The sequence below is a fragment of the Phyllobates terribilis genome, unplaced genomic scaffold (genome assembly GCF_046119375.1).
Source record: "Phyllobates terribilis strain yellow unplaced genomic scaffold, ASM4611937v1 Scaffold_10__3_contigs__length_209671492, whole genome shotgun sequence".
Classification (NCBI taxonomy): Eukaryota; Metazoa; Chordata; class Amphibia; order Anura; family Dendrobatidae; genus Phyllobates; species Phyllobates terribilis.
The window spans coordinates 208,307,274-208,323,026 of NW_027362770.1; the positions used below are offsets into that span (position 1 = coordinate 208,307,274).

The following is a 15,753-nucleotide window of genomic DNA, read 5'->3' on the forward strand; positions in this document are numbered from 1 at the left end:
TATAACGTACTCAGAATACAGGGGGGTGTACTCACTTATGCAGAGCCCTGTATGTACAACGTACTCAGAATACAGGGGGATGTACTCACTTATGCAGAGCCCTGTATATATAATGTACTGATAATACAGGGGTGTACTCACTTATACTGAGCGCTGTATATATAATGTACTGATAATACAGGGGTGTACTCACTTATACTGAGCCCTGTATATATAATGTACTGATAATACAGGGGTATACTCACTTATACTGAGCACTGTATATATAATGTACTGATAATACAGGGGTGTACTCACTTATGCTGAGCCCTGTATGTATAACGTACTCAGAATACAGGGGGGTGTACTCACTTATGCAGAGCCCTGTATGTACAACGTACTCAGAATACAGGGGGGTGTACTCACTTATGCTGAGCCCTGTATGTGTAACATACTCAGAATACAGGGGGGTGTACTCACTTATGCTGAGCCCTGTATGTATAACGTACTCAGAATACAGGGGGGTGTACTCACTTATGCTGAGCCCTGTATGTGTAACATACTCAGAATACAGGGGGGTGTACTCACTTATACTGAGCCCTGTATGTATAACGTACTCAGAATACAGGGGGGTGTACTCACTTATGCAGAGCCCTGTATGTATAACGTACTCAGAATACAGGGGGGTGTACTCACTTATGCAGAGCCCTGTATGTACAACGTACTCAGAATACAGGGGGGTGTACTCACTTATGCTGAGCCCTGTATGTGTAACATACTCAGAATACAGGGGGGTGTACTCACTTATGCAGAGCCCTGTATGTATAACATACTCAGAATACAGGGGGGTGTACTCACTTATGCTGAGCCCTGTATGTATAACGTACTCAGAATACAGGGGGGTGTACTCACTTATGCAGAGCCCTGTATGTACAACGTACTCAGAATACAGGGGGATGTACTCACTTATACTGAGCGCTGTATATATAATGTACTGATAATACAGGGGTGTACTCACTTATACTGAGCCCTGTATATATAATGTACTGATAATACAGGGGTATACTCACTTATACTGAGCACTGTATATATAATGTACTGATAATACAGGGGTGTACTCACTTATACTGAGCACTGTATATATAATGTACTGATAATACAGGGGTGTACTCACTTATACTGAGCACTGTATATATAATGTACTGATAATACAGGAGTGTAGTCACTTATACTGAGCGCTGTATATATAATGTACTGATAATACAGGAGTGTAATCACTTATACTGAGCCCTGTATATATAATGTACTGATAATACAGGGGTGTACTCACTTATGCTGAGCCCTGTATGTATAACGTACTCAGAATACAGGGGGGTGTACTCACTTATGCAGAGCCCTGTATGTACAACGTACTCAGAATACAGGGGGATGTACTCACTTATGCAGAGCCCTGTATATATAATGTACTGATAATACAGGGGTGTACTCACTTATACTGAGCGCTGTATATATAATGTACTGATAATACAGGGGTGTACTCACTTATACTGAGCCCTGTATATATAATGTACTGATAATACAGGGGTATACTCACTTATACTGAGCACTGTATATATAATGTACTGATAATACAGGGGTGTACTCACTTATGCTGAGCCCTGTATGTATAACGTACTCAGAATACAGGGGGGTGTACTCACTTATGCAGAGCCCTGTATGTACAACGTACTCAGAATACAGGGGGGTGTACTCACTTATGCTGAGCCCTGTATGTGTAACATACTCAGAATACAGGGGGGTGTACTCACTTATGCTGAGCCCTGTATGTATAACGTACTCAGAATACAGGGGGGTGTACTCACTTATGCTGAGCCCTGTATGTGTAACATACTCAGAATACAGGGGGGTGTACTCACTTATACTGAGCCCTGTATGTATAACGTACTCAGAATACAGGGGGGTGTACTCACTTATGCAGAGCCCTGTATGTATAACGTACTCAGAATACAGGGGGGTGTACTCACTTATGCAGAGCCCTGTATGTACAACGTACTCAGAATACAGGGGGGTGTACTCACTTATGCTGAGCCCTGTATGTGTAACATACTCAGAATACAGGGGGGTGTACTCACTTATGCAGAGCCCTGTATGTATAACATACTCAGAATACAGGGGGGTGTACTCACTTATGCTGAGCCCTGTATGTATAACGTACTCAGAATACAGGGGGGTGTACTCACTTATGCAGAGCCCTGTATGTACAACGTACTCAGAATACAGGGGGATGTACTCACTTATACTGAGCACTGTATATATAATGTACTGATAATACAGGGGTGTACTCACTTATACTGAGCGCTGTATATATAATGTACTGATAATACAGGGGTGTACTCACTTATACTGAGCCCTGTATATATAATGTACTGATAATACAGGGGTATACTCACTTATACTGAGCACTGTATATATAATGTACTGATAATACAGGGGTGTACTCACTTATACTGAGCACTGTATATATAATGTACTGATAATACAGGGGTGTACTCACTTATACTGAGCACTGTATATATAATGTACTGATAATACAGGAGTGTAATCACTTATACTGAGCGCTGTATATATAATGTACTGATAATACAGGGGTGTACTCACTTATACTGAGCTCTGTATATATAATGTACTGATAATACAGGGGTGTACTCACTTATACTGAGCGTTGTATATATAATGTACTGATAATACAGGGGTGTACTCACTTATACTGAGCCCTGTATATATAATGTACTGATAATACAGGGGTGTACTCACTTATACTGAGCTCTGTATATATAATGTACTGATAATACAGGGGTGTACTCACTTATACTGAGCACTGTATATATAATGTAATGATAATACAGGGGTGTACTCACTTATACTGAGCGCTGTATATATAATGTACTGATAATACAGGGGTGTACTCACTTATACTGAGCGCTGTATATATAATGTACTGATAATACAGGGGTGTACTCACTTATACTGAGCGTTGTATATATAATGTACTGATAATACAGGGGTGTACTCACTTATACTGAGCCCTGTATATATAATGTACTGATAATACAGGGGTGTACTCACTTATACTGAGCTCTGTATATATAATGTACTGATAATACAGGGGTGTACTCACTTATACTGAGCACTGTATATATAATGTAATGATAATACAGGGGTGTACTCACTTATACTGAGCTCTGTATATATAATGTACTGATAATACAGGAGTGTAATCACTTATACTGAGCGCTGTATATATAATGTACTGATAATACAGGGGTGTACTCACTTATACTGAGCGTTGTATATATAATGTACTGATAATACAGGGGTGTACTCACTTATACTGAGCCCTGTATATATAATGTACTGATAATACAGGGGTGTACTCACTTATACTGAGCTCTGTATATATAATGTACTGATAATACAGGGGTGTACTCACTTATACTGAGTGCTGTATATATAATGTACTGATAATACAGGGGTGTACTCTCTTATACTGAGCACTGTATATATAATGTACTGATAATACAGGGGTGTACTCACTTATACTGAGCGCTGTATATATAATGTACTGATAATACAGGGGTGTACTCACTTATACCGAGCTCTGTATATATAATTTACTGATAATACAGGGGTGTACTCACTTATACTGAGCACTGTATATATAATGTAATGATAATACAGGGGTGTACTCACTTATACTGAGCCCTGTATATATAATGTACTGATAATACAGGGGTGTACTCACTTATACTGAGCCCTGTATATATAATGTACTGATAATACAGGGGTGTACTCACTTATACTGAGCGCTGTATATATAATGTACTGATAATACAGGGGTGTACTCACTTATACTGAGCTCTGTATATATAATGTACTGATAATACAGGGGTGTACTCACTTATACTGAGCTCTGTATATATAATGTACTGATAATACAGGGGTGTACTCACTTATACTGAGCCCTGTATATATAATGTACTGATAATACAGGGGTGTACTCACTTATACTGAGCGCTGTATATATAATGTACTGATAATACAGGGGTGTACTCACTTATACTGAGCGCTGTATATATAATGTACTGATAATACAGGGGTGTACTCACTTATACTGAGCGCTGTATATATAATGTACTGATAATACAGGGGTGTACTCACTTATACTGAGCGCTGTATATATAATGTACTGATAATACAGGGGTGTACTCACTTATACTGAGCGCTGTATATATACTGTACTGATAATACAGGGGTGTACTCACTTATACTGAGCCCTGTATATATAATGTACTGATAATACAGGGGGTGTACTCACTTATACTGAGCGCTGTATATATAATGTACTGATAATACAGGGGTGTACTCACTTATACTGAGCGCTGTATATATAATGTACTGATAATACAGGGGTGTACTCACTTATACTGAGCGCTGTATATATAATGTACTGATAATACAGGGGTGTACTCACTTATACTGAGCGCTGTATATATAATGTACTGATAATACAGGGGTGTACTCACTTATACTGAGCGCTGTATATATACTGTACTGATAATACAGGGGTGTACTCACTTATACTGAGCCCTGTATATATAATGTACTGATAATACAGGGGTGTACTCACTTATACTGAGCTCTGTATATATAATGTACTGATAATACAGGGGTGTACTCACTTATACTGAGCTCTGTATATATAATGTACTGATAATACAGGGGTGTACTCACTTATACTGAGCGCTGTATATATAATGTACTGATAATACAGGGGTGTACTCACTTATACTGAGCACTGTATATATAATGTACTGATAATACAGGGGTGTACTCACTTATACTGAGCCCTGTATATATAATGTACTGATAATACAGGGGGTGTACTCACTTATACTGAGCGCTGTATATATAATGTACTGATAATACAGGGGTGTACTCACTTATGCTGAGCCCTGTATATATAATGTACTGATAATACAGGGGTGTAATCACTTATACTGAGCCCTGTATATATAATGTACTGATAATACAGGGGTGTACTCACTTATACTGAGCCCTGTATATATAATGTACTGATAATACAGGGGTGTACTCACTTATACTGAGCGCTGTATATATAATGTACTGATAATACAGGGATGTACTCACTTATACTGAGCGCTGTATATATAATGTACTGATAATACAGGGGTGTACTCACTTATACTGAGCACTGTATATATAATGTACTGATAATACAGGGGTGTACTCACTTATACTGAGCGCTGTATATATAATGTACTGATAATACAGGGGTGTACTCACTTATACTGAGCACTGTATATATAATGTACTGATAATACAGGGGTGTACTCACTTATACTGAGCACTGTATATATAATGTATTGATAATACAGGGGTGTACTCACTTATACTGAGCCCTGTATATATAATGTACTGATAATACAGGGATGTACTCACTTATACTGAGCGCTGTATATATAATGTACTGATAATACAGGGGTGTACTCACTTATGCTGAGCACTGTATATATAATGTACTGATAATACAGGGGTGTACTCACTTATACTGAGCCCTGTATATATAATGTACTGATAATACAGGGGTGTACTCACTTATACTGAGCACTGTATATATAATGTACTGATAATACAGGGGTGTACTCACTTATACTGAGCACTGTATATATAATGTACTGATAATACAGGGGTGTACTCACTTATACTGAGCACTGTATATATAATGTACTGATAATACAGGGGTGTATTCACTTATACTGAGCCCTGTATATATAATGTACTGATAATACAGGGATGTACTCACTTATACTGAGCGCTGTATATATAATGTACTGATAATACAGGGGTGTATTCACTTATACTGAGCGCTGTATATATAATGTACTGATAATACAGGGGTGTATTCACTTATACTGAGCGCTGTATATATAATGTACTGATAATACAGGGGTGTACTCACTTATACTGAGCCCTGTATATATAATGTACTGATAATACAGGGGTGTACTCACTTATACTGAGCCCTGTATATATAATGTACTGATAATACAGGGGTGTACTCACTTATACTGAGCCCTGTATATATAATGTACTGATAATACAGGGGTGTACTCACTTATACTGAGCGCTGTATATATAATGTACTGATAATACAGGGGTGTACTCACTTATGCTGAGCCCTGTATGTGTAACATACTCAGAATACAGGGGGGTGTACTCACTTATGCAGAGCCCTGTATGTATAACATACTCAGAATACAGGGGGGTGTACTCACTTATGCTGAGCCCTGTATGTATAACGTACTCAGAATACAGGGGGGTGTACTCACTTATGCAGAGCCCTGTATGTACAACGTACTCAGAATACAGGGGGATGTACTCACTTATGCAGAGCCCTGTATATATAATGTACTGATAATACAGGGGTGTACTCACTTATACTGAGCGCTGTATATATAATGTACTGATAATACAGGGGTGTACTCACTTATACTGAGCCCTGTATATATAATGTACTGATAATACAGGGGTATACTCACTTATACTGAGCACTGTATATATAATGTACTGATAATACAGGGGTGTACTCACTTATACTGAGCACTGTATATATAATGTACTGATAATACAGGGGTGTACTCACTTATACTGAGCCCTGTATATATAATGTACTGATAATACAGGGGTATACTCACTTATACTGAGCACTGTATATATAATGTACTGATAATACAGGGGTGTACTCACTTATACTGAGCACTGTATATATAATGTACTGATAATACAGGGGTGTACTCACTTATACTGAGCCCTGTATATATAATGTACTGATAATACAGGGGTATACTCACTTATACTGAGCACTGTATATATAATGTACTGATAATACAGGGGTGTACTCACTTATGCTGAGCCCTGTATGTATAACGTACTCAGAATACAGGGGGGTGTACTCACTTATGCAGAGCCCTGTATGTACAACGTACTCAGAATACAGGGGGATGTACTCACTTATGCAGAGCCCTGTATATATAATGTACTGATAATACAGGGGTGTACTCACTTATACTGAGCGCTGTATATATAATGTACTGATAATACAGGGGTGTACTCACTTATACTGAGCCCTGTATATATAATGTACTGATAATACAGGGGTATACTCACTTATACTGAGCACTGTATATATAATGTACTGATAATACAGGGGTGTACTCACTTATGCTGAGCCCTGTATGTATAACGTACTCAGAATACAGGGGGGTGTACTCACTTATGCAGAGCCCTGTATGTACAACGTACTCAGAATACAGGGGGGTGTACTCACTTATGCTGAGCCCTGTATGTGTAACATACTCAGAATACAGGGGGGTGTACTCACTTATGCTGAGCCCTGTATGTATAACGTACTCAGAATACAGGGGGGTGTACTCACTTATGCTGAGCCCTGTATGTGTAACATACTCAGAATACAGGGGGGTGTACTCACTTATACTGAGCCCTGTATGTATAACGTACTCAGAATACAGGGGGGTGTACTCACTTATGCAGAGCCCTGTATGTATAACGTACTCAGAATACAGGGGGGTGTACTCACTTATGCAGAGCCCTGTATGTACAACGTACTCAGAATACAGGGGGGTGTACTCACTTATGCTGAGCCCTGTATGTGTAACATACTCAGAATACAGGGGGGTGTACTCACTTATGCAGAGCCCTGTATGTATAACATACTCAGAATACAGGGGGGTGTACTCACTTATGCTGAGCCCTGTATGTATAACGTACTCAGAATACAGGGGGGTGTACTCACTTATGCAGAGCCCTGTATGTACAACGTACTCAGAATACAGGGGGATGTACTCACTTATACTGAGCGCTGTATATATAATGTACTGATAATACAGGGGTGTACTCACTTATACTGAGCCCTGTATATATAATGTACTGATAATACAGGGGTATACTCACTTATACTGAGCACTGTATATATAATGTACTGATAATACAGGGGTGTACTCACTTATACTGAGCACTGTATATATAATGTACTGATAATACAGGGGTGTACTCACTTATACTGAGCACTGTATATATAATGTACTGATAATACAGGAGTGTAGTCACTTATACTGAGCGCTGTATATATAATGTACTGATAATACAGGAGTGTAATCACTTATACTGAGCCCTGTATATATAATGTACTGATAATACAGGGGTGTACTCACTTATGCTGAGCCCTGTATGTATAACGTACTCAGAATACAGGGGGGTGTACTCACTTATGCAGAGCCCTGTATGTACAACGTACTCAGAATACAGGGGGATGTACTCACTTATGCAGAGCCCTGTATATATAATGTACTGATAATACAGGGGTGTACTCACTTATACTGAGCGCTGTATATATAATGTACTGATAATACAGGGGTGTACTCACTTATACTGAGCCCTGTATATATAATGTACTGATAATACAGGGGTATACTCACTTATACTGAGCACTGTATATATAATGTACTGATAATACAGGGGTGTACTCACTTATGCTGAGCCCTGTATGTATAACGTACTCAGAATACAGGGGGGTGTACTCACTTATGCAGAGCCCTGTATGTACAACGTACTCAGAATACAGGGGGGTGTACTCACTTATGCTGAGCCCTGTATGTGTAACATACTCAGAATACAGGGGGGTGTACTCACTTATGCTGAGCCCTGTATGTATAACGTACTCAGAATACAGGGGGGTGTACTCACTTATGCTGAGCCCTGTATGTGTAACATACTCAGAATACAGGGGGGTGTACTCACTTATACTGAGCCCTGTATGTATAACGTACTCAGAATACAGGGGGGTGTACTCACTTATGCAGAGCCCTGTATGTATAACGTACTCAGAATACAGGGGGGTGTACTCACTTATGCAGAGCCCTGTATGTACAACGTACTCAGAATACAGGGGGGTGTACTCACTTATGCTGAGCCCTGTATGTGTAACATACTCAGAATACAGGGGGGTGTACTCACTTATGCAGAGCCCTGTATGTATAACATACTCAGAATACAGGGGGGTGTACTCACTTATGCTGAGCCCTGTATGTATAACGTACTCAGAATACAGGGGGGTGTACTCACTTATGCAGAGCCCTGTATGTACAACGTACTCAGAATACAGGGGGATGTACTCACTTATACTGAGCCCTGTATGTGTAACATACTCAGAATACAGGGGGGTGTACTCACTTATACTGAGCTCTGTATATATAATGTACTGATAATACAGGGGTGTACTCACTTATACTGAGCTCTGTATATATAATGTACTGATAATACAGGGGTGTACTCACTTATACTGAGCCCTGTATATATAATGTACTGATAATACAGGGGTGTACTCACTTATACTGAGCGCTGTATATATAATGTACTGATAATACAGGGGTGTACTCACTTATACTGAGCCCTGTATATATAATGTACTGATAATACAGGGGTATACTCACTTATACTGAGCACTGTATATATAATGTACTGATAATACAGGGGTGTACTCACTTATACTGAGCACTGTATATATAATGTACTGATAATACAGGGGTGTACTCACTTATACTGAGCACTGTATATATAATGTACTGATAATACAGGAGTGTAGTCACTTATACTGAGCGCTGTATATATAATGTACTGATAATACAGGAGTGTAATCACTTATACTGAGCGCTGTATATATAATGTACTGATAATACAGGGGTGTACTCACTTATACTGAGCGTTGTATATATAATGTACTGATAATACAGGGGTGTACTCACTTATACTGAGCCCTGTATATATAATGTACTGATAATACAGGGGTGTACTCACTTATACTGAGCTCTGTATATATAATGTACTGATAATACAGGGGTGTACTCACTTATACTGAGCACTGTATATATAATGTAATGATAATACAGGGGTGTACTCACTTATACTGAGCTCTGTATATATAATGTACTGATAATACAGGAGTGTAATCACTTATACTGAGCGCTGTATATATAATGTACTGATAATACAGGGGTGTACTCACTTATACTGAGCGTTGTATATATAATGTACTGATAATACAGGGGTGTACTCACTTATACTGAGCCCTGTATATATAATGTACTGATAATACAGGGGTGTACTCACTTATACTGAGCTCTGTATATATAATGTACTGATAATACAGGGGTGTACTCACTTATACTGAGTGCTGTATATATAATGTACTGATAATACAGGGGTGTACTCTCTTATACTGAGCACTGTATATATAATGTACTGATAATACAGGGGTGTACTCACTTATACTGAGCGCTGTATATATAATGTACTGATAATACAGGGGTGTACTCACTTATACTGAGCTCTGTATATATAATTTACTGATAATACAGGGGTGTACTCACTTATACTGAGCACTGTATATATAATGTAATGATAATACAGGGGTGTACTCACTTATACTGAGCCCTGTATATATAATGTACTGATAATACAGGGGTGTACTCACTTATACTGAGCCCTGTATATATAATGTACTGATAATACAGGGGTGTACTCACTTATACTGAGCGCTGTATATATAATGTACTGATAATACAGGGGTGTACTCACTTATACTGAGCTCTGTATATATAATGTACTGATAATACAGGGGTGTACTCACTTATACTGAGCTCTGTATATATAATGTACTGATAATACAGGGGTGTACTCACTTATACTGAGCCCTGTATATATAATGTACTGATAATACAGGGGTGTACTCACTTATACTGAGCGCTGTATATATAATGTACTGATAATACAGGGGTGTACTCACTTATACTGAGCGCTGTATATATAATGTACTGATAATACAGGGGTGTACTCACTTATACTGAGCGCTGTATATATAATGTACTGATAATACAGGGGTGTACTCACTTATACTGAGCGCTGTATATATAATGTACTGATAATACAGGGGTGTACTCACTTATACTGAGCGCTGTATATATACTGTACTGATAATACAGGGGTGTACTCACTTATACTGAGCCCTGTATATATAATGTACTGATAATACAGGGGGTGTACTCACTTATACTGAGCGCTGTATATATAATGTACTGATAATACAGGGGTGTACTCACTTATACTGAGCGCTGTATATATAATGTACTGATAATACAGGGGTGTACTCACTTATACTGAGCGCTGTATATATAATGTACTGATAATACAGGGGTGTACTCACTTATACTGAGCGCTGTATATATAATGTACTGATAATACAGGGGTGTACTCACTTATACTGAGCGCTGTATATATACTGTACTGATAATACAGGGGTGTACTCACTTATACTGAGCCCTGTATATATAATGTACTGATAATACAGGGGTGTACTCACTTATACTGAGCTCTGTATATATAATGTACTGATAATACAGGGGTGTACTCACTTATACTGAGCTCTGTATATATAATGTACTGATAATACAGGGGTGTACTCACTTATACTGAGCGCTGTATATATAATGTACTGATAATACAGGGGTGTACTCACTTATACTGAGCACTGTATATATAATGTACTGATAATACAGGGGTGTACTCACTTATACTGAGCCCTGTATATATAATGTACTGATAATACAGGGGGTGTACTCACTTATACTGAGCGCTGTATATATAATGTACTGATAATACAGGGGTGTACTCACTTATGCTGAGCCCTGTATATATAATGTACTGATAATACAGGGGTGTAATCACTTATACTGAGCCCTGTATATATAATGTACTGATAATACAGGGGTGTACTCACTTATACTGAGCCCTGTATATATAATGTACTGATAATACAGGGGTGTACTCACTTATACTGAGCGCTGTATATATAATGTACTGATAATACAGGGATGTACTCACTTATACTGAGCGCTGTATATATAATGTACTGATAATACAGGGGTGTACTCACTTATACTGAGCACTGTATATATAATGTACTGATAATACAGGGGTGTACTCACTTATACTGAGCGCTGTATATATAATGTACTGATAATACAGGGGTGTACTCACTTATACTGAGCACTGTATATATAATGTACTGATAATACAGGGGTGTACTCACTTATACTGAGCACTGTATATATAATGTACTGATAATACAGGGGTGTACTCACTTATACTGAGCCCTGTATATATAATGTACTGATAATACAGGGATGTACTCACTTATACTGAGCGCTGTATATATAATGTACTGATAATACAGGGGTGTACTCACTTATGCTGAGCACTGTATATATAATGTACTGATAATACAGGGGTGTACTCACTTATACTGAGCCCTGTATATATAATGTACTGATAATACAGGGGTGTACTCACTTATACTGAGCACTGTATATATAATGTACTGATAATACAGGGGTGTACTCACTTATACTGAGCACTGTATATATAATGTACTGATAATACAGGGGTGTACTCACTTATACTGAGCACTGTATATATAATGTACTGATAATACAGGGGTGTATTCACTTATACTGAGCCCTGTATATATAATGTACTGATAATACAGGGATGTACTCACTTATACTGAGCGCTGTATATATAATGTACTGATAATACAGGGGTGTACTCACTTATGCTGAGCGCTGTATATATAGTATACTAATAATATGGGGGTGTACTTATGAATTTGTGTTTCTCTCTTGTGCTGGATATTGTCGTCATGGCGCCGCACTGAGCATGCTCAGTCTATAGAGGCTTCGGACACAAGGACGCATCCCTGGTTATATTATAGATACCTTTTAATGGAATCCCAATAGAGATGGGATTTTTAAACTAAGTGGGTGTACTCTCTGCATTTTTTAGAGTTTTTGTGTATTTTAGATATACTTTGTATATGAATACATGTACTATGTATAATTATGTTTGGTATATATATGTGTTTTTAATTTTTCCTTGTGTGCCTGTGTGTACTATGTATATATGTGATATGTATGTGTGTACTCTGTATATGCCTGTATAATGTGTCTGTGTATATTTTATATGTGCTTGTGTATACTCTGTATATGTGTGTGAAATGTATGTGTGTACTCTGTATATGCCTGTTGTGGTAGGACGACCTCCAGAAGTAGACTCAGGAACCCGGGTTTTCTATGCAGGCTTTATTAAGCAGCATAAAGCTCTGCACTCCAGCAAAATAAACACAGCCTTACTTGGCAAAACAGCAAAACAAAAGATAACCTAAAGCACAGTCCATATATGTGTGTGCGGTGCGCCCACACAGGTTATGTCCAACCTTCAGCTCCCTCCTGAGCTATGGCTGATCCAGTCTGGAGAACTTGCCTCTCCAAACACAACACACAGAGAAAAAAACAGGACTGAACTTTTAAACTTTGCTCAGCCACACCCGGAGGTGGAGGTATGGGGAATGACGTCCCTCCCATCTCTATGTCATTCGCCTAAAACCCCGCCCTTTAACCCTCCAGCATATAACATGCTGGCAGAAAGTTTATTGGTTTCAGTTCACACAGGCTAGCAACCTGGGTAACATACCTCCCCTCATAAATCATACCAGTGACTCTGACACACTGTGTAATGTGCATGTGTATATTTTATATGTGTTTGTGTGTACTATGATCCCAAACACACGTCCAAGGAAATTCTCAATTGGTGTCAGAGAAAGAGAATAAATCTGCAAGAACGGCTGAGCCGATCACCGGATCTGGATCCAAGAGAAAATGTGTGTGATATGTACAGTACAGACCAAAAGTTTGGACACACCTTCTGATTTAAAGATTTTTCTGTATTTTCATGACTATGAAAATTGTACATTCACACTGAAGGCATCAAAACTATGAATTACCACATGTGGAATTATATACTTAACAAAAAAGTGTGAAACAACTGAAAATATGTCTTATATTCTAGGGTCTTCACAGTAGCCACCTTTTGCTTTGATGACTGCTTTGCACACTCTTGGCATTCTCTTGATGAGCTTCAAGAGGTAGTCACCGGAAATGGTCTTCCAACAATCTTGAAGGAGTTCCCAGAGATGCTTAGCACTTGTTGGCCCTTTTGCCTTCACTCTGCGGTCCAGCTCACCCCAAACCATCTCGATTGGGTTCAGGTCTGGTGACTGTGGAGGCCAGGTCATCTGGCGTAGCCCCCCATCACTCTCCTTCTTGGTCAAATAGCCCTTACACAGCCTGGAGGTGTGTTTGGGGTCATTGTGATATGTGTGTGTACTCTGTATATGCCTGTGTAATGTGTATACTTTATATGTATGTCTGAACTATGTATATGTGTGATATGATTGTGTGTACTATTTCTATGCCTGTGTAATGTGTATATTTTATATGTGCTTGTGTGCACTATTTTATGTGTGTGTAATTTGTACATGTACGTTGTATTATCATCTAATAATTTATCTTTCTTTATTTTTTATGTTCAGGAAGACCCTTTGCAGAGGGAAGGACACATCCGCTGGGGAGAAGGCTTTATAATTGTGTATGATATAACAGATAGGGGAAGCTTTGAAGACGTCATGATATTTAAGAACCTCTTAGATGAAGTAAAGAAACCAAAAAATGTGACATTTATCCTAGTGGGAAACAAAGCGGACCTGAGTCACTGCCGCCAGGTCCGTACTGAGGATGGCGAGAAGCTTGCCACAGAACTGGCTTGTGCCTTCTACGAGTGCTCGGCCTGCACCGGCGAAGGAAACATCACCGAGGTGTTTTATGAGCTTTGTCGTGAGATAAAACGAAGGAAAATGATTCAAGGAAAGACAAGAAGAAGAAGCTCCACCACTCACGTTAAACAAGCCCTCAACAAAATGTTAACCAAAATCAGCAGCTGAAAACAGAGGGGAGATGGCAGGCGAGGGGAGATGGCAGGGGAGCCACCATAATGACGAGTGCTGCCCCCTGGAAATCCCGTCCATTGTAAATATGTATCATTGTAAGCCTGTGCGCCGTGGCCTCTGTCACCGATATATATCCCCCATTGTAAGAAGCTAACGTGTCAGCAATTCTGTCCACCCCACACTTACCGCAGGACACGATGATGATGCAGCCTTCGTTTGTCTCCTGATTGTCATGATGGAGTCACACGTGGCCCAGTGCGATAATCGTGGCCTTCCTCTGTTTTCTATTAGGTTATTACGTATTTGCTGTCACCCCACGTCTTTATACTGAATATTGCACGGCCTCTATATCTCCATATAACACCACTAATAAATGCAGACATTAGATGAAATCCCACCGGTTAATGTCTTTTTTATTTCAGGGTTCCCAATGTAAATCAGTTGCACCAATGTGAGCCGTGGATTGCAGCAGGGCGTCCTGCAGATCTATAAATGCCCGATCCTATTGACCAGAGGATCTGCGGCTTCTGACAGCAGACGTATACTACGTGTAAAAGCTTTAGGCAGGTTGTGAAAAAATGCTGCAAAGTAAGAACGCTGTAAAAAGTAGAAGCGTGAACCGTTTATTTTTATCAGATAATGGGGTGGTCCACTACTGGGACACCCCCTTCTCCATCTAAATGTTTGGTGCAGATAAAATAAAAAAGCTTATACTCGCCTGCCATGCCGGCCTCGTTCTAGTGGTGTCGGCACTCGCGTTCCCAGGGCTCTCGTGCGGT

General features: G+C 39.1%; 1 protein-coding gene across 4 annotated transcripts in view; it reads left to right on the top strand.

Annotated features, from left to right (window-relative positions):
- RERG (RAS like estrogen regulated growth inhibitor) overlaps window positions 1-15,366 on the top strand; it is a 403,944-nt gene extending 388,578 nt beyond the window's left edge. For all 4 annotated transcript variants that reach the window (XM_073650605.1, XM_073650604.1, XM_073650603.1 and 1 more), the window contains exon 5: window positions 14,561-15,366. In XM_073650605.1, the coding sequence (XP_073506706.1) occupies window positions 14,561-14,968 (408 nt within the window). In that variant the 3' untranslated portion in view covers window positions 14,969-15,366. The remainder of the gene's footprint in view (window positions 1-14,560) is intronic.
- Window positions 15,367-15,753: the final 387 nt, after the last annotated feature.